At 56.2% G+C, this 24,722-nt stretch overlaps 2 protein-coding genes and 1 long non-coding RNA gene across 7 annotated transcripts; all 3 read right to left on the bottom strand.

Moving 5' to 3' along the window:
* Positions 1 to 458: 458 nt before the first annotated feature.
* Positions 459 to 8,822, bottom strand: LOC135402905 (leucine-rich repeat-containing protein 37A3-like). 4 transcript variants are annotated; one of them, XM_064636436.1, is made up of 13 exons: positions 8,499 to 8,822; positions 8,166 to 8,237; positions 7,697 to 7,768; positions 7,451 to 7,522; positions 7,180 to 7,260; positions 6,841 to 6,912; positions 6,148 to 6,222; positions 5,610 to 5,731; positions 2,995 to 4,484; positions 2,797 to 2,892; positions 2,269 to 2,333; positions 1,429 to 1,495; positions 459 to 887 (listed from the first exon to the last, which is right to left on the bottom strand). In XM_064636436.1, exons 1-13 carry the CDS (start codon positions 8,690 to 8,692, stop codon positions 873 to 875), a joined length of 2,493 nt encoding a protein of 830 aa, XP_064492506.1. In that variant the 5' UTR covers positions 8,693 to 8,822; the 3' UTR covers positions 459 to 872. The 4 variants fall into 4 exon arrangements, with proteins under 4 accessions (XP_064492506.1, XP_064492503.1, XP_064492504.1 ...); XM_064636433.1 differs by having other exon boundaries at positions 459 to 1,495; XM_064636434.1 differs by having other exon boundaries at positions 459 to 1,495; positions 2,797 to 2,889.
* Positions 8,823 to 12,212: 3,390 nt separating this feature from the next.
* Positions 12,213 to 12,877, bottom strand: LOC135403043 (uncharacterized). Its single transcript, XR_010425300.1, has 2 exons — positions 12,583 to 12,877; positions 12,213 to 12,461 (listed from the first exon to the last, which is right to left on the bottom strand). It is a non-coding gene; the product is annotated as an uncharacterized LOC135403043 (long non-coding RNA).
* Positions 12,878 to 12,975: 98 nt separating this feature from the next.
* LOC135402888 (leucine-rich repeat-containing protein 37A2-like) lies at positions 12,976 to 20,089 on the bottom strand. 2 transcript variants are annotated; one of them, XM_064636415.1, is made up of 11 exons: positions 19,748 to 20,089; positions 19,415 to 19,486; positions 18,946 to 19,017; positions 18,700 to 18,771; positions 18,429 to 18,509; positions 18,090 to 18,161; positions 17,396 to 17,470; positions 16,857 to 16,978; positions 14,242 to 15,731; positions 14,047 to 14,136; positions 12,976 to 13,716 (listed from the first exon to the last, which is right to left on the bottom strand). In XM_064636415.1, the coding sequence occupies exons 1-11, from the start codon at positions 19,939 to 19,941 to the stop codon at positions 13,648 to 13,650; spliced, it is 2,409 nt and encodes an 802-aa protein (XP_064492485.1). In that variant the 5' UTR covers positions 19,942 to 20,089; the 3' UTR covers positions 12,976 to 13,647. The 2 variants fall into 2 exon arrangements, with proteins under 2 accessions (XP_064492485.1, XP_064492486.1); XM_064636416.1 differs by lacking the exon at positions 17,396 to 17,470.
* Between the last annotated feature and the right edge of the window lie 4,633 nt (positions 20,090 to 24,722).

Below are 24,722 nucleotides of genomic sequence, written 5' to 3'. Positions count from 1 at the left end.
CTCCACTGCCCCTTGGGAGGAATTTGGAAACACCAGTGAGGTCTGACCTCAGTCCCCTCTTCTCCTGCTGAACAAACCAAGTGACCTCAGCCTCCTCATACGGCTTCCTCTCAAGGCCTTTCATCATCCTCATGGCCTCCTTTGAATGCTAATATTCAGTGTCTTCTTTTATATTGTGTCCCCCCAAACTCCCCCAGTATTGCAGGTGAGGCCGCCCCAGGTCAGAGCAGAGCGGGACAGTCCCTTCCCTCTGGGCCTGATGCCCCCCAGGACAGGGTTGGCCCTCCTGGCTGCCAGGGCACTGCTGAGTCATGGCCAACTGGCACCCACCAGGACCCCCAGGGCCCTTTCCCGCAGCTGCTCTCCAGCCTCTCATTCCCCAGTCTGTACACTGGGAAACAGCCACACACACACACAGACACTTCCCCCCTTCCTCCCTGCTCACAGGACACTCTGGCTGCAGAAAACGGGATTTATTGGGAAAGCATTCCCAACTGGGAAAGACAAAACAGCTGCACAAAAGGGGCTGCAGGGAGGGGACCCTGCCACACGAGCTGACCCCCTGGACATTGCAGCCCTGGCAAGGCTGCGCGCTCCGGAGCCTGCGCGGCGGCAGCGGCTGCTCAGGACACCTGGGGCTGCCTGGATCACCCCTTCCTATTCCCTAAGGAGGAGCTTTGGAGGGCCCAGGGCATCCCACCCCCCTGTTCCCAGGTCCCAGGGAGGCTCCTCAGGGTGTCCTGAGCACGGCAGCCGCCTGCAGCATCCTCTCTGCAGAGAGGGCTCACGGAGTCAGCGGCCCAGATTTTGGGGTGCTGGAGGCAGGGCAGCGTCCGGCCAGGAGCATCTTGGGGCTGGGCAAAGGCATTGCCTCAAACTTCTTCCATCTGCAATAACAAAAAGGAAATCACATCCAAGGAAGTAACAGTGAGGGAAATAACATTCAAGGAAAGGGTCAAGGAAACATCAGTAAGGAAATAGCCAAGGAAACAGACTCCAAGGAAATAGGATCCAAGGAAATAAGACTAAGAAAATGACAAGGGAATAACAGTTAGCGAACTAGGGAACTAGGTTCCAAGGATATAGCCACCAAGGGAATAGCATCCAAGGAAACCTCAACAGTTCCTATATCAGAACAAGACCTGAAGAAGCAGCACAGGTATTGCTTGTCTTAAAAACATCCGCCAGGCCCTCGATTCCCAGGAAAACAAATCCCTGGATGAGCTGTGCAATGCAGAGTACTGGGGTGTGGAGGAAGAGATTTTCCTACACACTTCAACTTGCTGGGAATACTCTGGGTTTGACTTTGAAAAGATGGGAAACAGGCAAGTGCTGGAAAGTGCCGTGGAGGGGAATGATTGGGAGAGGTGAGGAAGAGCAGGCAGTGTGGGCAGACGGGCAGCACCAGCACGTGCTCCCTGCTCTTACCTGCTCTACAGCCTTTGCCATGTTGTACTCCTTCTTCCTCCCTCTCCGCCACAGTATTTTAAAGAACCTGATAAAAAAAAAAGGAAAATAAGGATCAAAAGTGAAGGCAGCTGTTGATGGTGGTTGAGGGCAGAAAGGCTGGGTGTGCCCTGCCCTGTCGGGGAAGCAGCCACTGGAGGAGTCGGGAAGTGACATTTCCAGCAGGGCAAACCATTGGAGTTTGCAAGGGAAATGGGGAAAAAAAAGGCTTTTGGGCATCATCTCCACAGAATTCCCTGCTGCCAGTCCATGAACAGGGAGGTTTGGCCAGGGAGGGCAGCAGCAGTGCCAGCACCTCTCCCTGCTTCTGGCAGGGGTTTCAGCAGAGCCTGAGGAATTTGGGGAGCCCCAGAAGGGACAGCGCTGGCTGGTGTAGCTGGGAATGAGCCCTGGGTGGGAAAGGCATCTGGAAAGGATGGGAGCAAGTTCTTTAAAAGCCTCTGTGGGGAGCAGGGCAGGGAGAAATAGGGCACAGCCGTCCCCAGAGGAGAGTCTTGCTGGGAACTGGAGCAGAGAGGGATTTCCTTGTGGTGGCAGCAATGTGGGACCCCCCCGAGCCCGACCCCACCCCAGCAGAGGTGCAGAGAAGGGCTGGTTGGGATGTGCTCTGACATGTGTGCCCATCGCTCCCACTCTGGGCTCCTTTGCTGGGTCTCTCCCCAAAGCAACGTGTTTTAAACACAGGCAGGGGAGTCTTTGGCAGCGGCTCCCGCATGGCTGGGGGGCCTGGGGATGAGTTGCTCTTCAGAGTAAAGACTGTTGGTGGCACAGCAGTGGCACGGGCAGGCAGTAATTAATTACCTTCTCAGCAATGATTTCCTACGGCATCGGGGTTGGGAATCATCTTCATGAGGCTCGGAGCATGTCTGGGGATGGAGAAAGAGAGACTTGTAATATCAGAGTTTTCTTGTCAGGCTCTGCAAAAAAACGGAAGCCAAAAGGTTCTTCCTCCAACCCAGCCCATTCTACACACATGCAAGTCTGTGCCAGCAGCTACAATTTTTAGAAAAGGCTGTACCCCCTTCCCAGCTTCCTGCTTCCCCCTGCCTCCGGAACGTGAATTAAATCCCAGAGCTCTCCTAACCCCATTGCTGCATGGCTGAAGGCAGGAGAGCAAAGCTTTGCTGTGGAGAGTAGGGAAGGAGGCCAGGACAAGGTTCCCCCAAGCAGGCTGAACCCTGCTGAGCTGGGGGTGTGGATGCTGCCCCAAGCTCCAGGGTTGGCCAAACATTTCCTGTGCTACCCGGCACGTGCATGGGGCTCCTCAACTGGGCTCTGCAACTACAGGGCTTGACTGACAGCTGTCTGTCAAAGGAGTTACTGGCTTACCTCAATGAGACAATGCAATATAAAATATGTGATGTAGAAGATCAACACCAATATCGCAAACTGGAATCTCTCCTGGGACTGTTTCATTGCTTTCTGCTGGGACAAAAGGAGACAAGATCAGCAGGGGAGAGAGGGTTGCTCTTTCCATTCCCCATTGCCCTGAAGGACACATCCAGCAGTGCCCAGCAGCTCTCCTACCTCCCTTCTGTGTTCCTTGCCCTCCTCCAAGGCTGTGCGTCTGGAGATCTTCTCTTGTAGAAGACACTGTCTCATGAAAGCAGAGGGTCCCTTGATCTCTTGTCTCTTGCTGAGGAGATTTAGAAGCAGCCCAGTCTTGGAGACCATCTTGGCACAGGCCAGCTGCAGCCCGGGCAGGCTGCAGTCCGTCCTCAGGGCTCGCTCCATGTGGGCCATGAACACCCGCAGGCCTTCGTCTGGCACCAGCAAGCGCAGGGAACGATCGACCGTGGTTTCAAAGTCCTCTCCTGGAACGGGCAAAACATCTGGGCCCTCAGGGCTACCTGGCTTGTTGAGGAGCCTGGAGCCTTCCTCTTGTTGCTTCCAGGCTGTCTCCATGGTGTCAGGCAGGAGGGGGAAGTGCCCACCTCGAGAGGAAGGCTCTCCTTCAGCCCTGTCCTCTACCCTGCTGATTGCAGCGGGGCCGTTGTTCACCAGCGGGTCAGACAGAAAATCCAGGTTCCTGTTTAGACCCTGCTGGGCTTTGCTTTCTCTGCCTGTGGGCTCTCCCTGGACTTTGGCAGGGCCCAACACCTGGGAGAAAAGTGGATTTTGGCCAACCCAATACTGGCTGTTGGTCTTCTTGTGCTCTTTCTTTTTCCAAATGTATTTCCTTATTGGAGATGGAGCTACATCCACACCTTGGTGGTGTCCAAAGACAGAGTCTTCATCAGTGGGGTTTAACCCACCAGCTCCATCCCAAGGGTTTAATGTCTGCCAGTTCAAATGAGACTCCATCTGCTTTTGCTGTCTGGCCTTCTTATTGTGCTGTTTCTGAGTCCAACCATAGTTCTGCTTTGAAGATGGGGCTTCCTCCTCCTCTTCTCTATCCTCCACATCCTCCATCCCCATGGTTTTCTCAGTCTGTTCCACAGCATCGTAGTAGTCCTGAATATTGACAGACCTGGAGAAGCGACGGCCCTTTGCTGTGGAGTGCGAAGGGGAGTGTTTTGAAGGCAGTGTGGATACTTTGTGGTGTCCAGAGTCGTCCTCAGAGGGGTTTAACCCACCAGCTTCATCCCAGGGGTTTAATGCCTGCCAGTTCAATTGGGAGCCCTTCTGCTTTCGTTCCCAGACTGTGATTGACTTTTCCTCCACATCCTTCTCCCTGACAGGCTGGGGCTGGCGTGAGACGATGCTTTTCACAGTCATGATGCTTTTAGCCTTGTGCAGATTATTCTTGAGCTCAACCATCAGCTCATCAGCAGCTGTTTTGCCTTCCTGCCTGGAGAGGTGCTCAAGGGGATATGAATCTGATCTGGAATGCTTGAGGCTGCTGACATCCCCCTCAGTGCTGCTCAGGGTCAGGGCAACCCCAAGAGTTACAGTTCCATGGTCTCCCAGCGAAGGCTGCTTGGCCCTGAGGTTCAAGACTGGGCTGCTCTTTGCTTTTCCGGAGGGCTCCACTTCCATTACTTCTCCCTGTGTCTGTGCCACAGGACCTGTGTGAGCTGGAGAACACCAAGACAGCAGATCAGCAACTTGGCACAAACACAGGGGCAGAGGTTTACCCCGAGCAGCAGGAGCTCCTCTCTGAGACAAGGGAGTGGGTGAGGGGAGTGGTGGATGTGTTGGGGAGGGGAGGAGACTCCTTAAATCACTCTGATTGTCCCCTCAGGGCAGAACAGGAGAGGTTTCTTTTCTGGTGTCTCCCAGGGCTCTGTTTGGATGGGAGGGAAACATCCCAGGGAAATGGGTTTGCTGTTGGAGACTCTCCCACAGCTCGATGTGAGCCAGTGCTGGTTTCTAAATTCCCCAGAAAGCTTTGAAACTCCGAGTGAGCCTGGCAAGAGAATCAAGCCTGGCATGGGATTGTGGAATTCACCTGGAGCAGGAGCTGCAGGCTGTGCCTGGGCTGGGGCAATGGCTGGGTGGGGTGGTTGGTCACCCCGAGACTCTGCAGGAGCCAGTGAAGAGAGAGAGAGCCCAGAGTGAAGATCAGCCCAGGGGCTGCTGAGGCACTGACAGTGTTTGGTGTTCATGTAATGCCCTGCAAAGCACATGGGGGCTCCTGCCCTCTCTCCTGCACATGGGCAGGGGGGTGACACAGAGCCTGCAGAGCCTGTCGAGGGGCATCCACGCTCCTTCTGGGTCTTGGGCTTCCCAGGGTGGGTTTGGGGCAGGTTGGGGCCCACGTCACTGTGCCAGAGCAGCACAAACACTGCTGCACCCTTTGGCCACGCGTGTGCTGGGTCTGGGACCCCTCTGGCCCCTGAGCTGTGACTGGCCAAGCTATGGTGGCACTGGAAAGGCTCAGGAGGTTCTCAGGGGAAATTGGGGGTTAGAAGCAGTGCCTGGGAAGGGCACGGGGCAGGCCTGCTTTCCTTGGCCACATGCACAGGGTGGGTTGGAAGCTCCTGTGTTTGTTTAGCCCAGAGAGCTCTTTCTTATCCAGACAGTATTTGACACACCAGATATGTGTAATGACCAGGAACTTTCCAACCCATGCTTGTTCCAAGTCTTCTCCAAGGGGAGATCAGGAGTTGCCCCCAAACGGGGCCGTGCTGCAGCATCTCCTCAAGCTGGAGGCAACTGGGCACATTTGAGGGCTACACCAAGCTCAGCAGGACACCTACCAGCACACTGGGCACTGCTGCTGCTGCACAGGTTCTCGCAGAGGAACTGGATGGTCCTGCACGGGGTCTCGGTGCTGGCATGCTCCTGGCAGAGGCAGCAGGCCACATCCTTGGGCAGTTTGCTAAAGACAAGAGGTTATTGATTGGAGGAAAACCCAGCGTCCCAATCCATGTCTCTGAGGCCATGGGGGGCAACACACAGATAAGGCCTGGGGGATGTGCTTCCATGTCTGCCACAGCTCTGGAAAACTTCCCTCACGTGAATCCCAAACCACCAAAAATGTGATTTTTCCTTTGAAAGTGGAACTGGTCCCAAAAAACATTTGAGAGAGAGAAACAGACCCACCGTGATCTAAACCCCCCTTTGAAATTCTGCCTTGGAGCTGGGGACGTTGGGAGGTTCCCGCAAGTCAACAGGAACCCTAAAGCTTCCTGGGGTTGTTGTGATTTAGTGGCAGAGGGATTTGTTTCCCAGGCAGACCCCCTGTCTCAGCACTGAGGCTCTGCTGGTGGCTGGCCCTCAGTCCCACCTACTCACAGGGTTTCCAAGTGCACTGTTGTCTGCAGGAGCAGCAGCAACGTCTGCGGAGTCACTTGAGTTGCACTCAGGTCCCTGCGAGCATTTCAAAGACCACATTCAATTTTCAGGTGACATTCCCACAGCTCTGCTCTGAGAGCAAGCCCAGGCCCCTGAGGAGCGTGGGGGTGCTGGCAGAGGGATCCACTTCTGCCTAATCAAAGACAAGCCATTCAAGACCCGACCGGCCTTCTGCTTTGCCCTGCTCCAAACCATGGCCTGGCAATCAGGAGGGGACCCTGCAGCTCTCGGGGCAGACAGATGCCAACAGAAAGGATTCTCCAGCTCCAAACCCTCCTGCTCTTCCCCGGGGGCAGCTCCAGTCCCTGAAGGAGGCAGGAGCCCTGGACTGCTGCCACCAGTGCTCAGGCAGCACTGGAGTATTCCCAGAGCCCTCTGGCCACTCTGTGGCCCCAGACCTGGAAGGCCTCTCGTTTCTGAAAGTTTCTGTCCAAGCTGCTTGGGTGCTTTGCAGCTGGGGACACACCACAACTGATTGGACTTGTTCTGCCAGTGCCAGGGACAGTTGTGCCCCCAGCACAAAGAGGCTGGGAGAAGAGGGAGGTTTGCTCCTGGATCTCTGCTTCCTGAGAACAGGCCACTGGAGAGACACAAAGATCCCTGTTGATCTGCTCCAGAGGAGTCAATACTTACAGATAGTTGAGTGAAGGCAGCTTGAAGAATGCTGGGTCAGCAATCACGGTCAGGGGGTTGTGGCTTAGGATCCTGAAAAAGCAGCAGAGAGCTGTGAGGGGTGATGGGAAGGACGTGAGCTCTGTGGGTCAGGGCAGGTGGGGATGGCCTGTCTGGTTCAAGGAAGCCCTGGAGAAGAGAAGCAGGTTGAGGGAAAGGGGCTTTCCGGCTGCAGACTCCTGGTGCTCCCTGGCTGACATCCACAGTGGGATTCAGTACTTTACACAGGGCAGAGCAGCTCTGCCCCACTGTCCCTGCGGGGTCTGGCTCTGATGGGCCTTTGGACCTTGTCCCACTTACAGCTCCTCTAGAAACTGCATCCCGTGCCATGCCTGGAAAGTGCTGCTGTGGATCTGTGTGAGGCCATTCCCACTGAGGTTTCTGGGGAAAGAGAAGATGACAGAAATCAATTGGGTCTGTCCTACAGGATGCTGGGGCAAAGAAGGATCCCTTTGGAGGAAATGTGCTTTTACCAGGGGACATTTAGTGACTGTGCTGAAAACAGGAGCATTTTCTAACACAGAAAGGGTTCTAAACAGAAAGACTTCACTAAAGAAACTTCCTGACTCACAGAAGCCTCAGGAAAGGCAGTGGCTCAAAAGCACCTTCCTCAATCAACAGGATCCTATTGGCAGACAAGTCCCTGTTGCAATGAGAAGACAAAATGTTCATTCCATGGGCACTGTCCTTTTGACTTGCATTTGCAGCCTGGAAGCCGGGAGGACAAAGGCCACTTGCCCAGGGCTGGGCTGAGCAGCAGGGCCCCAAGGGAGGGGGAGGCAGTAGCCCGGCATGGTGGGCAGGGGCCAGTGCTTACAGGTGCTTCAGCAGGAACAGCCCCTCCAGGGAATGGCTCTTCACTGCCTGCAGCTCATTGTCCCTGAGGACTCTGCAATGACACAAAGGGACAATGGTCCAGCAGCCGCTCCACCGCAGGCAATGGCATGTTCCTGGGAAAATACCCTGCAGCAGCTTTCCTGAAGCAACTCTTGGGGTCCCTGCAGGGATGGTCCCCACTCATGGCCAGCAGGCCCTTGCTCCTGGCTGGAGCTGAGCGGAGCCTGATCCCTGGGCAAACAGCCCCGGGGATGGTCCCGTGCCTGGCACACAGCTCACGGCATTTCTTGGCATCCTGGGAAGGCCTGGGGAGTCACAGCCCTCCGTGCGGAGCAGCCCAACTTTGACTTCACTTGGGAAGGAGTTCTGTGGTGCTGCTGCTCCAAAACCAGACCAAAGGATGGAAAACACCCCAACTGTGGGCATTTGAAATGCTGCCTGGCACTTACAGAGTCTCAGTCCAGGGGTATTCCTTCCATGCTTGTTCATCCAAAGTAGCAATCGAGTTGCCAGTGAAATCTCTGCAAAGGAACAACAGACAGCATTACCCCTGAGGAAAAGCCCTTCCCCTGCCCATTTGGCTGCTGAGCTGGAAGTGGGATTTCCCTGGAGAAGGCACGGCTTGGCCAGCCTGGCTTCACCCTCCCAGTGCAGCACAACCCCCCAAAGGCACCGTGTCTCCTGGCAGTGACTCTGCCGGCTGTCCCGGCTGGGCTTTCCAGCACTAAGAAGGCAGTGAGCAGGGGAAGCTGGAGGGGGTGTGTGGGGCAGGCAGGACTCACAGGACGGTGAGGGCCCGTCGGCGGGTGGCCGGGGGCACGGTGGCCAGGCCGGCGTGGCGGCAGTCCAGCAGTCCACGCCTCTGGCAGCGGCAGGGGTGCGGGCAGAGCTCCTTGGACTCTCCTGGGCAGGGAGTCACTGCCAGCAGCAGGGCCAGCAGGAGCAGAGCACACACGACACGTGTCAGCAAGTCCATGGCGAACCACGACTGGCTGGAGTTGCCTGGGATGCAGAAAGAAGGGCTTGCCTTGGTGGTGTTCGTGTCACAGTGGGGATGCTGATGTCACAGTGGGGATGCTGATGTCACAGTGGGGATGCTCTTGTCACAGTGGGATGCTGATGTCACAGTGGAGATGCTGATGTCACAGTGGGGATGCTGATGTCACAGTGGGGATGCTCTTGTCACAGTGGGGATGCTGATGTCACAGTGGGGATGCTGATGTCACAGTGGGGATGCTGATGTCACAGTGGAGATGCTGATGTCACAGTGGGGATGCTCTTGTCACAGTGGTGGTGCTGCATCAGAGCTCACAGGTCGACTGGAGTTCAGGCGAGCCTGTCACCAAAAGACTCTGCCACAGAGCCATAAACCCATGGAATCCTGGAATGGATTGACTTGGAAGGGGCCTTAAGGCTCATCCAGTCCCCCCTGCCCCTTCCATGGGCAGAGGCACTTTTCACTAGAGCAGTTTGCTCCAAGTCCTGTCCAGTGTGGCCTTGAACACTTCAGGGACAGGATGGGGGAGCCACAGCTTCTCTGGGCAATCTGTGCTGGTGCCTCAGCACTCTCACAGGGAAGAATTCTCCCCCAATACACAATCTAACCCTGTTCTCAGTCAGTGTGAAGCCATTCTCATTTGGATTGGGTGTCGCGACGGAAAGCTCTAGACACCTCAATGTGAGAATCCAGGAACTTCGTTTATTGTAGATTGACAACAGCTTAATATACACTCTATAATAGGTTCATGAATATTACAGAAATTAGGCTCATTATTGGTGCTCAGTTAGGTGGTGATATCATCTTAACTGTCTTTCATTGTTTACACAGGTGGCTCGTTAAGTGTCTCTGTTTTGGTAATGCCTAGCTCCTGTTTTTCAGCCCAATTTAGAATACCCAAGGACGCTGCTGCTTTCTCACGGCCCTGCTATCTCACACTTTCTCATGGGCCTAGTCAGACTGCGTCTTATACTTTAGCAGCTCATCCATAGCCTTAGCCATGTTCATATGTCCTCGCATTTCTAACCAATCCTCTACAATTGGGTTTGCGTGGGCAGGTTTTGGGAGTGGAGGGGAGGCTACAGGGGTGGCTTCTGTGAGAAGCTGCAGGAAGCTTCCCCCATGTCCAGCTGATCCAATGCCAGCCAGCTCCAGGGTGGACACGTCTCTGGCCAAGGCTGAGCCAATCTGAAATGGAGGTAATGCCTCTGGGATAACATCCTTCAGAAGGGAAAAAATGTTATTGCACAGATGTAATTGCAGCCAGAGTAGAGTGAGAATCTGTGAGGGGAACAGCTCTGCAGACCCCAAGGTCAGAGGAGAAGCAGGGGCAGGAGGTGCTCCAGGCTCTGGAGCTGAGATTCCCCTGCAGCCCCTAGTGAAGACCCTGCTGAGGCAGCTGTGCCCCTGCAGCCCAGGGAGGACCATGGGGGTGCAGAGATCCACCTGCAGCCTGTGGAGGAGCCCACGCTGCAGCAGGTGGATGCCTGAAGGAGGCTGTGAACCGTGGGAAGCCTGTGCTGGAGCAGGGAAAGGACTCTGGCTCCTGTCCCTGAGCAGTGGCCGAACAAGGTGGGATGAACTGACCGTGTCCCCCATTCCCGTCTCTCTGCGCCGCTGGCGTGGAGGAGGCAGAGCCCGGGAGTGAGGGAGGGGTGGGGGAAGGTGTTTTTAAGATTTATTTTACTCCTCATTATGCCCCTCTGATTCTGTTGGCAATACATTGAATTACTATGCCCAAGCTGAGCCTGTTTTGCCCATGACGGCAATTGCTTAGTGATCTCTCCCTGTCCTTATCTCAGGAACCTTTCCCTGTATTTCCTCTGCCCTGTCCAGTGGCGCAGGGTGGTGAGAGAGGGGCTTTGGAGGGCACCTGCCATCGAGCCGGGGTTAACCCACCACACGAGTGCTCTGGGAGACCGAGGGGAGCTTTGGAAAAGCGGGGAAAGCTCGACATTCCCGCCAGGAGAGGCTGAGGGAGCCGCAGCCCCGCAGGGCGGGAAGCGTTGGGACCATGAGAGGCGGCAGCTCCACCTGAGCGCGGCGGCCCCGGGAGGGACCCCCGTCCCAAAGAAGCCGAGGGGAGCTTTGGGAACGGCGGCCAAAGCCCAAAAGCCCCCCAGCAGCGCCAGCAGAGGCGCCGCGGCCTCGGCAGGGAAGCGCCGCAGCTGCGCCTCAGAGGCAGCTCCGCCTCAGCGCGGCGGCCCCGGGAGCCGCCCCCCCCACGCCCTCAGCACAAAAGCGCGGGCAACCGGGTCGGGCCGGGCCGGCTCGGGCAGCGCTTGGGCACGGCGGGCTCCAGGCACAGGGGCACAGCACCACGGAGGGGGGAAAACGCCGCCAACACCATCCAGGCCAACCTGGCACCGGCCAACACCTTGTCAGCTACACCGGAGCCCTGAGTGCCACATCCAGGCACCCCGGCAATGGGGACTCCACCACTCCCTGGGCAGCCCGTGCCAAGGACTGACCACCCTCGCCATGCACAAATTCCTCCTCAGGTCTCTGTTTCCTCTCTCACACACCCTGACAACTATTGGAAGGCTATTCAGAGCCACATTTAACAAAGCTGTCTCACAAGGTTGTGCCTTAACCCTCTCTGAGATGATGGCCATGCTCGATGACACCAGCCCCTCAGGCAGGGTCAGTGTCCAGCTGGTGTCAGAAATCCTCTCACCTCGGAAGCCCTTTTTGCCCTGCAGGAGCTCAGGAGTCACAAAGTCCTCCAGAGCTGCAGGGAGGGACGAGGCTGCCTGGAGGAGTGAGACAGGAGCCACTGAGGGGTGGGAAATACCCTCGCCCAAAAACTTCCCAATTGTCACTCCTGAACATTTCCCTCCTCTCCCAGGGGTTCCCCTGTCCACCAGGAGCTCCCTCTCTGTTTCCACTGCTCAGTTCAGCTCCCAAGGGTGTGCAGTGGCATCAGGAGTGAAAAGTCTCCAACCATCAGCCTGGGAGCCAGGCGGGTGTGAGGGAGCAGGGCAAAGGGATGCCAGGAATGGAAACAAGTCCCTGCTTGGGGCAGCAGCAAATCCCCTCCCAGCCGGTCTCACCTTCCCAGGAGGTGGTTTTGCACCTTGAGGGCTGGGACAGTGATGCTGTGGATGAAGGTCTGTCCAGGTCTGAGGAGTTCCCCAGGGTGAATCAATCCACCCACGCTGGTTGAGAGGGTCCCCTGGGACGCTGCCCTGAGGGCCAAAGGAGTCCAGGAAGACTGGACATTCTCCAAGAAGGAAACCTAAGGGCACAGGCAGGAAAAGGTTGTGCCCATGTGCCAGAGGACAAGCTGGCAGAGAAGCACAGCAGCTGAGGAGGGAGCTTTGGCTGGGACTGAGGGAAAACACAGAATTTACAGCTTTGGAAGAAGGGGCAGCAATGCAGGAGAACAGCGAGGATGTCACCAAGTTATGCAGGGAGAAAGTTAGAAAGGCAAAAGCCCAGCTGGAACTTAATTTGGCCACTGCTGTAAGAGAGAACAGAAAAAGCTTTTACAAAGATATCAACAAACAGAGGAGGAAAAAGGAGAATCTCCATTTTTTATTGGATGCAGGGGGAAACATTGGCACAGAGGATGAAGAAGAGACTGAGGGCTTGATGCCTTCTTTGGGGTGCCCACAGCCTCCTCTGTGGGGAGGGATAAGTGTGCCGGCTCTGGGGGTGCACTGCAGTGACTGGCACAGGCACCTCGTCCTGGGCTGCCGGCACTGCCCCACTGTGGCTGCTTCCCTGGGCTGCTTTGGGCTTCCCTCTGCAGGAAGAGCAAGGAAATAACAGTCAAGGAAATAGCATCCAAGGAAAGCCTTGGCAGTTCCTGGACTGGAACAGGAGTTAGAGAACAAGCGCTGCCATTGCTCTTCCTTCCTCCTCACCTCCCTGAAAGTCTTCTCTCCCTCACGTGCCTTCTTTCTGTTGTATCGCTTTCCGGAATGCTTTTTCCTTGGCATCAAGGACATCCATGATGTACTGAACAAAGAGCAACTCAGCTTCGCTGAGCTTGGGCATTCTCTGGAAAGTGCCATGAAGAGGAATGACTGGGAGAGGTGAGGATGAGCAGGCAGTGTGGGCAGAGGGGCAGCCCTGGAATGTGCTCCCTGCCCTTCCCTGCTCTAGAGCCTCTCCCTGGCTGTACTCCTTCTTCCTCCCTCTCCAGTGAAGTTTCTCAAAGAACCTGAAGAAATCCAAAGGGAAAATAAGGATCAAAAGTGAAGGCAGCTGTTGATGGTGGTTGAGGGCAGAAAGGCTGTGTGCCCTGCCCTGTCGGGGAAACAGCCACTGGAGGAGTCGGGAAGTGACATTTCCAGCAGGGCAAACCATTGGAGTTTGCAAGGGAGATGGGGAAAAAAAGGCTTTTGGGCATCATCTCCACAAAATTCCCTGCTCCCAGTCCATAAACAGGGAGGTTTGGCCAGGGAGGGCAGCAGCAGTGCCAGCACCTCTCCCTGCTTCTGGCAGGGGTTTCAGCAGAGCCTGAGGAATTTGGGGAGCCCCAGAAGGGACAGCGCTGGCTGGCGTAGCTGGGAATGAGCCCTGGGTGGGAAAGGCATCTGGAAAGGATGGGAGCAAGTTCTTTAAAAGCCTCTGTGGGGAGCAGGGCAGGGAGAAATAGGGCAGAGCCGTCCCCAGAGGAGAGTCTTGCTGGGAACTGGAGCAGAGAGGGATTTCCTTGTGGTGGCAGCAATGTGGGACCCCCCGAGCCCGACCCCACCCCAGCAGAGGTGCAGAGAAGGGCTGGTTGGGATGTGCTCTGACATGTGTGCCCATCGCTCCCACTCTGGGCTCCTTTGCTGGGTCTCTCCCCAAAGCAACGTGTTTTAAACACAGGCAGGGGAGTCTTTGGCAGCGGCTCCCGCATGGCTGGGGGGCCTGGGGATGAGTTGCTCTTCAGAGTAAAGACTGTTGGTGGCACAGCAGTGGCATGGGCAGGGAGTAATTAATTACCTTCTCAGCAATGATTTCCTACGGCATTGGGGTTGGGAACCATCTGCACAAGATCCGAAGCACAACTGGGGAAGGAGAAAGGGAGACATGTAACACCAGAGTTTTCTTGCCATACTTTGCAAAACAAGAGAGGGCAAAAGCTGTCCTAACCCCATTGCTGCATGGCTGAAGGCAGGAGAGCAAAGCAAAACGGGGGGGAGTAGGGAAGGAGGCCAGGACAAGGTTCCCCCAAGCAGGCTGAACCCTGCTGAGCTGGGGGTGTGGATGCTGCCCCAAGCTCCAGGGTTGGCCAAACATCTCCTGTGCTACCCAGCACGTGCACGGGGCTCCTCAGCTGGGCTCTGCAGCTACAGGGCTTGACTGACAGCTGTCTGTCAAAGGAGTTATTAGCTTACATGGAGGACACACTTCAGCATCACAAAAACAGTGGTGACGGCAGACAGGAGTACCACAAACGATATTTCTTTGTCCCTGGGCTGTCGTTTCTGGGGTGAGGAAAGGAGATAAGATCAGCAGGGGAGAGAGGGTTGCTCCTTCCATTCCCCATTGCCCTGAAGGACACATGCAGCAGTGCCCAGCAGCTCTCCTACCTCCCTCCTGTGTTCCTTGCCCTCCTCCAAGGTTGTGTGTCTGGAGATGGTCTTTTCCATAGGACACTGTCTCGTGAAAGCAGAGGCTCCCTCGCTCTCTTGTCTCTTGCTGAGGAGATTTAGAAGCAGCCCAGTCTTGGAGACCATCTTGGCACAGGCCAGCTGCAGCCCGGGCAGGCTGCAGTCCGTCCTCAGGGCTCGCTCCATGTGGGCCATGAACACCCGCAGGCCTTCGTCCGGCACCAGCAAGCGCAGGGAACGATCGACCGTGGTTTCAAAGTCCTCTCCTGGAACGGGCAAAACATCTGGGCCCTCAGGGCTACCTGGCTTGTTGAGGAGCCTGGAGCCTTCCTCTTGTTGCTTCCAGGCTGTCTCCATGGTGTCAGGCAGGAGGGGGAAGTGCCCACCTCGAGAGGAAGGCTCTCCTTCAGCCCTGTCCTCTACCCTGCTGATTGCAGCGGGGCCGTTGTTCACCAGCGGGTCAGACAGAAAATCCAGGTTCCTGTTTAGACCCTGCTGGGCTTTGCTTTCTCTGCCTGTGGGCTCTCCCTGGGCTTTGGCAGGGCCAAACACCTGGTAGAAAAGTGGATTTTGGCCAACCCAATACTGGCTGTTGGTCTTCTTGTGCTCTTTCTTTTTCCAAATGTATTTCCTTATTGGAGATGGAGCTACATCCACACCTTGGTGGTGTCCAAAGACAGAGTCTTCATCAGTGGGGTTTAACCCACCAGCTCCATCCCAAGGGTTTAATGTCTGCCAGTTCAAATTGGACTCCATCTGCTTCTGCTGGCTGGCCTTCTTATTGTGCTGTTTCTGAGTCCAACCATAGTTCTGCTTTGAAGATGGTGCTTCCTCCTCCTCTTCTCTATCCTCCACATTCTCCATGCCCATGGTTTTCTCAGTCTGTTCCACAGCATCGTGGTAGTCCTGAATATTGACAGACCTGGAGAAACGACGGCCCTTTGCTGTGGAGTGCGAAGGGGAGTGTTTTGAAGGCAGTGTGGATACTTTGTGGTGTCCAGAGTCGTCCTCAGGGGGGTTTAACCCACCAGCTTCATCCCAGGGATTTAATGCCTGCCAGTTCAAATGGGAGCCCTTCTGCTTTCGTTCCCAGACTGTGATTGACTTTTCCTCCACATCCTTCTCCCTGACAGGCTGGGGCTGGCGTGAGACGATGCTTTTCACAGTCATGATGCTTTTAGCCTTGGGCAGATTATTCTTGAGCTCAACCATCAGCTCATCAGCAGCTGTTTTGCCTTCCTGCCTGGAGAGGTGCTCAAGGGGATATGAATCTGATCTGGAATCCTTGAGGCTGCTGACATCCCCCTCAGTGCTGCTCAGGGTCAGGGCAACCCCAAGAGTTACAGTTCCATGGTCTCCCAGCGAAGGCTGCTTGGCCCTGAGGTTCAAGACTGGGCTGCTCTTTGCTTTTCCGGAGGGCTCCACTTCCATTACTTCTCCCTGTGTCTGTGCCACAGGACCTGTGTGAGCTGGAGAACACCAAGACAGCAGATCAGCAACTTGGCACAAACACAGGGGCAGAGGTTTACCCCGAGCAGCAGGAGCTCCTCTCTGAGACAAGGGAGTGGGTGAGGGCAGTGGTGGATGTGTTGGGGAGGGGAGGAGACTCCTTAAATCACTCTGATTGTCCCCTCAGGGCAGAACAGGAGAGGTTTCTTTTCTGGTGTCTCCCAGGGCTCTGTTTGGATGGGAGGGAAACATCCCAGGGAAATGGGTTTGCTGTTGGAGACTCTCCCACAGCTCGATGTGAGCCAGTGCTGGTTTCTAAATTCCCCAGAAAGCTTTGAAACTCCGAGTGAGCCTGGCAAGAGAATCAAGCCTGGCATGGGATTGTGGAATTCACCTGGAGCAGGAGCTGCAGGCTGTGCCTGGGCTGGGGCAATGGCTGGGTGGGGTGGTTGGTCACCCCGAGACTCTGCAGGAGCCAGTGAAGAGAGAGAGAGCCCAGAGTGAAGATCAGCCCAGGGGCTGCTGAGGCACTGACAGTGTTTGGTGTTCATGTAATGCCCTGCAAAGCACATGGGGGCTCCTGCCCTCTCTCCTGCACATGGGCAGAGAGGTGACACAGAGCCTGCAGAGCCTGTGGAGGGGCATCCATGCTCCTTCTGGGTCTTGGGCTTCCCAGGGTGGGTTTGGGGCAGGTTGGGGCCCACGTCACTGTGCCAGAGCAGCACAAACACTGCTGCACCCTTTGGCCACGCGTGTGCTGGGTCTGGGACCCCTCTGGCCCCTGAGCTGTGACTGGCCAAGCTATGGTGGCACTGGAAAGGCTCAGGAGGTTCTCAGGGGAAATTGGGGGTTAGAAGCAGTGCCTGGGAAGGGCACGGGGCAGGCCTGCTTTCCTTGGCCACATGCACAGGGTGGGTTGGAAGCTCCTGTGTTTGTTTAGCCCAGAGAGCTCTTTCTTATCCAGACAGTATTTGACACACCAGATACGTGTAATGACCAGGAACTTTCCAACCCATGCTTGTTCCAAGTCTTCTCCAAGGGGAGATCAGGAGTTGCCCCCAAACGGGGCCGTGCTGCAGCATCTCCTCAAGCTGGAGGCAACTGGGCACATTTGAGGGCTACACCAAGCTCAGCAGGACACCTACCAGCACACTGGGCACTGCTGCTGCTGCACAGGTTCTCGCAGAGGAACTGGATGGTCCTGCACGGGGTCTCGGTGCTGGCATGCTCCTGGCAGAGGCAGCAGGCCACATCCTTGGGCAGTTTGCTAAAGACAAGAGGTTATTGATTGGAGGAAAACCCAGCGTCCCAATCCATGTCTCTGAGGCCATGGGGGGCAACACACAGATAAGGCCTGGGGGATGTGCTTCCATGTCTGCCACAGCTCTGGAAAACTTCCCTCACGTGAATCCCAAACCACCAAAAATGTGATTTTTCCTTTGGAAGTGGAACTGGTCCCAAAAAAACATTTGAGAGAGAGAAACAGACCCACCGTGATCTAAACCCCCCTTTGAAATTCTGCCTTGGAGCTGGGGACGTTGGGAGGTTCCCGCAAGTCAACAGGAACCCTAAAGCTTCCTGGGGTTGTTGTGATTTAGTGGCAGAGGGATTTGTTTCCCAGGCAGACCCCCTGTCTCAGCACTGAGGCTCTGCTGGTGGCTGGCCCTCAGTCCCACCTACTCACAGGGTTTCCAAGTGCACTGTTGTCTGCAGGAGCAGCAGCAACGTCTGCGGAGTCACTTGAGTTGCACTCAGGTCCCTGCGAGCATTTCAAAGACCACATTCAATTTTCAGGTGACATTCCCACAGCTCTGCTCTGAGAGCAAGCCCAGGCCCCTGAGGAGCGTGGGGGTGCTGGCAGAGGGATCCACTTCTGCCTAATCAAAGACAAGCCATTCAAGACCCGACCGGCCTTCTGCTTTGCCCTGCTCCAAACCATGGCCTGGCAATCAGGAGGGGACCCTGCAGCTCTCGGGGCAGACAGATGCCGACAGAAAGGATTCTCCAGCTCCAAACCCTCCTGCTCTTCCCCGGGGGCAGCTCCAGTCCCTGAAGGAGGCAGGAGCTCCAGACTGCTGCCACCAGTGCTCAGGCAGCACTGGAGTATTCCCAGAGCCCTCTGGCCACTCTGTGGCCCCAGACCTGGAAGGCCTCTCGTTTCTGAAAGTTTCTGTCCCAGCTGCTTGGGTGCTTTGCAGCTGGGGACACACCACAACTGATTGGACTTGTTCTGCCAGTGCCAGGGACAGTTGTGCCCCCAGCACAAAGAGGCTGGGAGAAGAGGGAGGTTTGCTCCTGGATCTCTGCTTTCCTGACAACAGGCCACTGGAGAGACACAAAGATCTCTGTTGATCTGCTCCAGAGGAGTCAATACTTACAGATAGTTGAGTGAAGGCAGCTTGAAGAATGCTGGGTCAGCAATCACGGTCAGGGGGTTGTGGCTTAGGATCCTGAAAAAGCAGCAGAGAGCTGTGAGGGGTGATGGGAAGGACGTGAGCTCTGTGGGTCAGGGCAGGTGGGGATGGCCTGTCTGGTTCAAGGAAGCCCTGGAGAAGAGAAGCAGGTCGAGGGAAAGGGGCTTTCCGGCTGCAGACTCCTGGTGCTCCCTGGCTGACATCCACAGTGGGATTCAGTACTTTACACAGGGCAGAGCAGCTCTGCCCCACTGTCCCTGCGGGGTCTGGCTCTGATGGGCCTTTGGACCTTGTCCCACTTACAGCTCCTCTAGAAACTGCATCCCGTGCCATGCCTGGAAAGTGCTGCTGTGGATCTGTGTGAGGCCATTCCCACTGAGGTTTCTGGGGAAAGAGAAGATGACAGAAATCAATTGGGTCTGTCCTACAGGATGCTGGGGCAAAGAAGGATCCCTTTGGAGGAAATGTGCTTTTACCAGGGGACATTTAGTGACTGTGCTGAAAACAGGAGCATTTTCTAACACAGAAAGGGTTCTAAACAGAAAGACTTCACTAAAGAAACTTCCTGACTCACAGAAGCCTCAGGAAAGGCAGTGGCTCAAAAGCACCTTCCTCAATCAACAGGATCCTATTGGCAGACAAGTCCCTGTTGCAATGAGAAGACAAAATGTTCATTCCATGGGCACTGTCCTTTTGACTTGCATTTGCAGCCTGGAAGCCGGGAGGACAAAGGCCACTTGCCCAGGGCTGGGCTGAGCAGCAGGGCCCCAAGGGAGGGGGAGGCAGTAGCCCGGCATGGTGGGCAGGGGCCAGTGCTTACAGGTGCTTCAGCAGGAACAGCCCCTCCAGGGAATGGCTCTTCACTGCCTGCAGCTCATTGTCCCTGAGGACTCTGCAATGACACAAAGGGACAATGGTCCAGCAGCCGCTCCACCGCAGGCAATGGCATGTTCCTGGGAAAATACCCTGCAGCAGCTTTCCTGAAGCAACTCTTGGGGTCCCTGCAGGGATGGTCCCCACTCATGGCCAGCAGGCCCTTGCTCCTGGCTGGAGCTGAGCGGAGCCTGATCCCTGGGCAAACAGCCCCGGGGATGGTCCCGTGCCTGGCACACAGCTCACGGCATTTCTTGGCATCCTGGGAAGGCCTGGGGAGTCACAGCCCTCCGTGCGGAGCAGCCCAACTTTGACTTCACTTGGGAAGGAGTTCTGTGGTGCTGCTGCTCCAAAACCAGACCAAAGGATGGAAAACACCCCAACTGTGGGCATTTGAAATGCTGCCTGGCACTTACAGAGTCTCAGTCCAGGGGTATTCCTTCCATGCTTGTTCATCCAAAGTAGCAATCGAGTTGCCAGTGAAATCTCTGCAAAGGAACAACAGACAGCGTTACCCCTGAGGAAAAGCCCTTCCCCTGCCCATTTGGCTGCTGAGCTGGAAGTGGGATTTCCCTGGAGAAGGCACGGCTTGGCCAGCCTGGCTTCACCCTCCCAGTGCAGCACAACCCCCCAAAGGCACCGTGTCTCCTGGCAGTGACTCTGCCGGCTGTCCCGGCTGGGCTTTCCAGCACTAAGAAGGCAGTGAGCAGGGGAAGCTGGAGGGGGTGTGTGGGGCAGGCAGGACTCACAGGACGGTGAGGGCCCGTCGGCGGGTGGCCGGGGGCACGGTGGCCAGGCCGGCGTGGCGGCAGTCCAGCAGTCCACGCCTCTGGCAGCGGCAGGGGTGCGGGCAGAGCTCCTTGGACTCTCCTGGGCAGGGAGTCACTGCCAGCAGCAGGGCCAGCAGGAGCAGAGCACACACGACACGTGTCGGCAAGTCCATGGCGAACCACGACTGGCTGGAGTCGCCTGGGATGCAGAAAGAAGGGCTTGCCTTGGTGGTGTTCGTGTCACAGTGGGGATGCTGATGTCACAGTGGGGATGCTCTTGTCACAGTGGGGATGCTGATGTCACAATGGGGATGCTGATGTCACAGTGGGGATGCTGACATCACAGTGGGATGCTGATGTCACAGTGGGGATGTGAACTGGGTGTTGCCTGGCTGGGGGCCTCAGTTCCCCTCCTCATTGTTTCATTCAATCACCTGGCTCAGCTAAAGGGAGTTTCTATCTTGTACATACTCTCAGTTCTTATACATTTTTGAATTCCAATGTCACGCGGGGTTCCCAGGGCCACCAAGAGCTCCCACTCTGTTCCATCGCTCTGTTCAGCTCCCTGGGCTTTCACAGAGCCCAACACCTCATCGAAAAGCTGTTTATGTCCAACCCAATCCTGGCTCCCTCTCTCCTTGTGCTCTTTGTTTGTGCTTGAGCTTCAGGGCCAACCACAACCTTGTCAGCTAGAACGGAGCACTGAGTGCCACGTCCAGGCCTTCTTTGACCACCTCCAGGGATGGGGACTCCCACTCCCTGGGCAGCCCATGCCAATGCCTGAACAGCCCTTCCATGCAGAAATTCCTCCTGATGTCTGGGTCACCTTCTTGAAAAGCTTCTCTCCGTCACTTGACTTCTTCCTAATGTGTCTTCTTCCAGAATGCTTTTTCCTTGGCAAAGCTTTGCTGTGGAGAGTCAGGAAGGATGCCAGGACAAGGTTCCCCCAAGCAGGCTGAACCCTGCTGAGCTGGGGGTGTGGATGCTGCCCCAAGCTCCAGGGTTGGCCAAACATCTCCTGTACTACCAGGCATGTGCACGGGGCACCTCAACTGGGCTCTGCAGCTACAGGGCTTGACTGACAGCTGTGTCTCCAACAAGATACTGGCTTTTACAGTAAGGACACACGTCAGCGTCAGAGAAATGATGGCAAGGACAGATAGCAACACCACCAATGTGGTTGTGTCATCCATAGGCTCTGGTTTCTCCTGGGACAAAAGGAGACAAGATCAGCAGGGGAGAGAGGGTTGCTCCTTCCATTCCCCATTGCCCTGAAGGACACATCCAGCAGTGCCCAGCAGCTCTCCTACCTCCCCTCTGTGTTCCTTGCCCTCCTCCAAGGCTGTGCATCTGGAGCTATTCTCTTGTAGAAGACGTTGGCCCCTGAAACCAGAGGCTCCCTCATTCTCTTGCCTCTTGCTGAGCAGCAAGACTTAGAAGCGGGTCAGTCTTGGAGACCATCTTGTGCTGAGGAGCCAGAGTCTGACTGGGAACGTTTTAAAGCCTGGAGAGAAATTTATGGCGCATGACAGGACTCTATCTTATGGACTTGCTTGTTTATATCCAGTTTTAAACACTGTTTGCTATGTTTTCCTCATATGACTGTATTAACCCCATTTTCCTGGATAGCCCGGGGCATGGCCAGGCTTGCCCAGAGCTGTTTTCCTGCCATAAGTCGTTCGCTCCCTCATTTTCCCGCTCATCCCGCACTGATGGGCTGAGCAGTGCTGCAGTGCGGGTGAGTCCCCATTGGGCCCTAATGCCCGACTCCTCCCACGCTCCTCCTCCCTTCCCGAGTTCTCCTATCCTGTTATGCCCTGGGGTGTCAATCTCATGCTCCTCCCCTGTTACCAAGCCCTTCTGAACCAGACCCTATATAAGTCCCTGCTCTGCGTGAATACATTACCATTGCAGCCTGACTTTCTACCTTGTCAGACTTCCTTGTGCAGTGTTGCAGTCCCATTCCCTCACCCACCGGACCGTTGTCTGGCACCAGGGGATGATGGACCACGATTTCAAAGACTTCTCCTGGAACCAGCAAAACGTCTGGGCCCTCAGGGCTCCCTGGCTTATTGAGGAGCCTGGACCCTTCCTCTTGTTGTTTCCAGGCTGTGTCCCTGGTGTCAGGGATGAGAGGGAAGTGCCCACCTCGAGAGGAAGGCTCTCCTTCAGCCCTGTTCTCTACCCTGCTGATTGCAGCGGGGCCGTTGTTATTGCAGCAGGGCCGTGTCTATTCACGGGACCTGTCGCCGGCCCAGACGCAGGGGAGCCCCAGCCCCGCCGCTCCGCCGGCCCAGCGCGGGGAGCCTTGAGCCCCTGACGAGCGGCAGCTCCACCTGAGCGTGGCAGCACCGGGAGGGACCCCCGTCCCAAAGAAGCCGAGGGGAGCTTTGGGAACGGCGGCCAAAGCCCAAAAGCCCCCCAGCAGCGCCAGCAGAGGCGCCGCGGCCTCGGCAGGGAAGCGCCGCAGCTGCGCCTCAGAGGCAGCTCCGCCTCAGCGCGGCGGCCCCGGGAGCCGCCCCCCCCACGCCCTCAGCACAAAAGCGCGGGCAACCGGGTCGGGCCGGGCCGGCTCGGGCAGCGCTTGGGCACGGCGGGCTCCAGGCACAGGGGCACAGCACCACGGAGGGGGGAAAACGCCGCCAACACCATCCAGGCCAACCGGGGACCTTGTCAGCTACACCGGAGCCCTGAGTGCCACGTCCAGGCCTTCCTTGAACACTCCGGCAATGGGGACTCCACCACTCCCTGGGCAGCCCATGCCAAGGACTGACCACCCTCGCCATGCACAAATTCCTCCTCAGGTCTCTGTTTCCTCTCTCACATACCCTGACAACTATTGGAAGGCTATTCAGAGCCACATTTAACAAAGCTGTCTCACAAGGTTGTGCCTTAACCCTCTCTGAGATGATGGCCATGCTCGATGACACCAGCCCCTCGGGCAGGGTCAGTGTCCAGCTGGTGTCAGAAATCCTCTCACCTCGGAAGCCCTTTTTGCCCTGCAGGAGCTCAGGAGTCACAAAGTCCTCCAGAGCTGCAGGGAGGGACGAGGCTGCCTGGAGGAGTGAGACAGGAGCCACTGAGGGGTGGGAAATACCCTCGCCCATAAACTTCCCAATTGTCACTCCTGAACATTTCCCTCCTCTCCCAGGGGTTCCCCTGTCCACCAGGAGCTCCCTCTCTGTTGCCACTGCTCAGTTCAGCTCCCAAGGGTGTGCAGGGGCATCAGGAGTGAAAAGTCTCCAACCATCAGCCTGGGAGCCAGGCGGGTGTGAGGGAGCAGGGCAAAGGGATGCCAGGAATGGAAACAAGTCCCTGCTTGGGGCAGCAGCAAATCCCCTCCCAGCCGGTCTCACCTTCCCAGGAGGTGGTTTTGCACCTTGAGAGCTGGGACAGTGATGCTGTGGATGAAGGTCTGTCCAGGTGTGAGGAGTTCCCCAGGGTGAATCAATCCACTCACGCTGGTTGAGAGGGTCCCCTGGGACACTGCCCTGAGGGCCAAAGGAGTCCAGGAAGACTGGACATTCTCCAAGAGGGAAACCTTAGGGCACAGGCAGGAACAGGCTGTGCCCATGTGCCAGAGGACAAGCTGGCAGGGAAGCACAGCAGCTGAGGAGGGAGCTTTGGCTGGGACTGAGGGAAAACACAGAATTTACGGCTTTGGAAGAAGGGGCAGCAACGCAGGAGAACAGCGAGGATGTCACCAAGTTATGCAGGGAGAAAGTTAGAAAGGCAAAAGCCCAGCTGGAACTTAATTTGGCCACTGCTGTAAGAGAGAACAGAATGTGCTCTCTTCCTTTCCCTGCTCTACAGCCTCTCCCTGGCTGTACTCCTTCTTCCTCCCTCTCCACTGAAGTTTTTCAAAGAACCTGAAGAAATCCAAAGGGAAAATAAGGATCAAAAGTGAAGGCAGCTGTTGATGGTGGTTGAGGGCAGAAAGGCTGGGTGTGCCCTGCCCTGTCAGGGAAACAGCCACTGGAGGAGTCGGGAAGTGACATTTCCAGCAGGGCAAACCATTGGAGTTTGCAAGGGAGATGGGGGAAAAAAAAGGCTTTTGGGCATCATCTCCACAGAATTCCCTGCTGCCAGTCCATGAACAGGGAGGTTTGGCCAGGGAGGGCAGCAGCAGTGCCAGCACCTCTCCCTGCTTCTGGCAGGTGTTTCAGCAGAGCCTGAGGAATTTGGGGAGCCCCAGAAGGGACAGCGCTGGCTGGCGTAGCTGGGAATGAGCCCTGGGTGGGAAAGGCATCTGGAAAGGATGGGAGCAAGTTCTTTAAAAGCCTCTGTGGGGAGCAGGGCAGGGAGAAATAGGGCAGAGCCGTCCCCAGAGGAGAGTCTTGCTGGGAACTGGAGCAGAGAGGGATTTCCTTGTGGTGGCAGCAATGTGGGACCCCCCGAGCCCGACCCCACCCCAGCAGAGGTGCAGAGAAGGGCTGGTTGGGATGTGCTCTGACATGTGTGCCCATCGCTCCCACTCTGGGCTCCTTTGCTGGGTCTCTCCCCAAAGCAACGTGTTTTAAACACAGGCAGGGGAGTCTTGAGGCTTCTGACATCCCCCTCAGTGCTGCTCAGGGTCAGGGCAACCCCAAGAGTTACAGTTCCATGGTGTCGTCCAATTTTCAAGTCCAAGCCCCACACCCACAATTTGCTTCAGTGTTAGAGGGTTTTCCAGACATAAGACAAGACTCAGTATCAGGGGAAAGTATTTCTCCTATGGTCAAGCAATATTTACATTGGATTAAGTCCCTCCTTTTCCCTCCAAGAAAAGTTCAGAAGGGAAGATGGAAAGATCCTTCCCACTTCCAGGGCAGCAGTGTCTCTCCTCTTCTCGGCAGCAGTCGTAGCTGGATTTGTCGTAGCTGGAAAATTTGTCTCTTCATCCCAGTCTAGGGGTTTTCTCTCACCCCTCTCAGCCCTTCGGCTCCAACCGAAGGTCTGGCCCGTGGACTGCCAG

This window comes from Pseudopipra pipra, chromosome 26, assembly GCF_036250125.1.
Source record: "Pseudopipra pipra isolate bDixPip1 chromosome 26, bDixPip1.hap1, whole genome shotgun sequence".
Taxonomy (NCBI): domain Eukaryota; kingdom Metazoa; phylum Chordata; class Aves; order Passeriformes; family Pipridae; genus Pseudopipra; species Pseudopipra pipra.
This window is presented reverse-complemented; position numbering and strand designations above follow the sequence as displayed.

Coding starts and splice junctions, on each gene's coding strand:
- LOC135402888 (XM_064636415.1), bottom strand. CDS start 19,941: ATGGACTTGCCGACACGTGTCGTGTGTGCTCTGCTCCTGCTGGCCCTG. Junction 19,487..19,747: donor CGACGGGCCCTCACCGTCCT/GTGAGTCCTGCC, acceptor GTTCCTTTGCAG/AGATTTCACTGGCAACTCGA. Junction 18,510..18,699: donor CTGCCTTTCCTGAGGCTTCT/GTGAGTCAGGAA, acceptor CTCTTTCCCCAG/AAACCTCAGTGGGAATGGCC.
- LOC135402905 (XM_064636433.1), bottom strand. CDS start 8,692: ATGGACTTGCTGACACGTGTCGTGTGTGCTCTGCTCCTGCTGGCCCTG. Junction 5,732..6,147: donor ACAGTGCACTTGGAAACCCT/GTGAGTAGGTGG, acceptor TCTTGTCTTTAG/CAAACTGCCCAAGGATGTGG. Junction 2,893..2,994: donor GCAAGGAACACAGAAGGGAG/GTAGGAGAGCTG, acceptor CTTTTGTCCCAG/CAGAAAGCAATGAAACAGTC.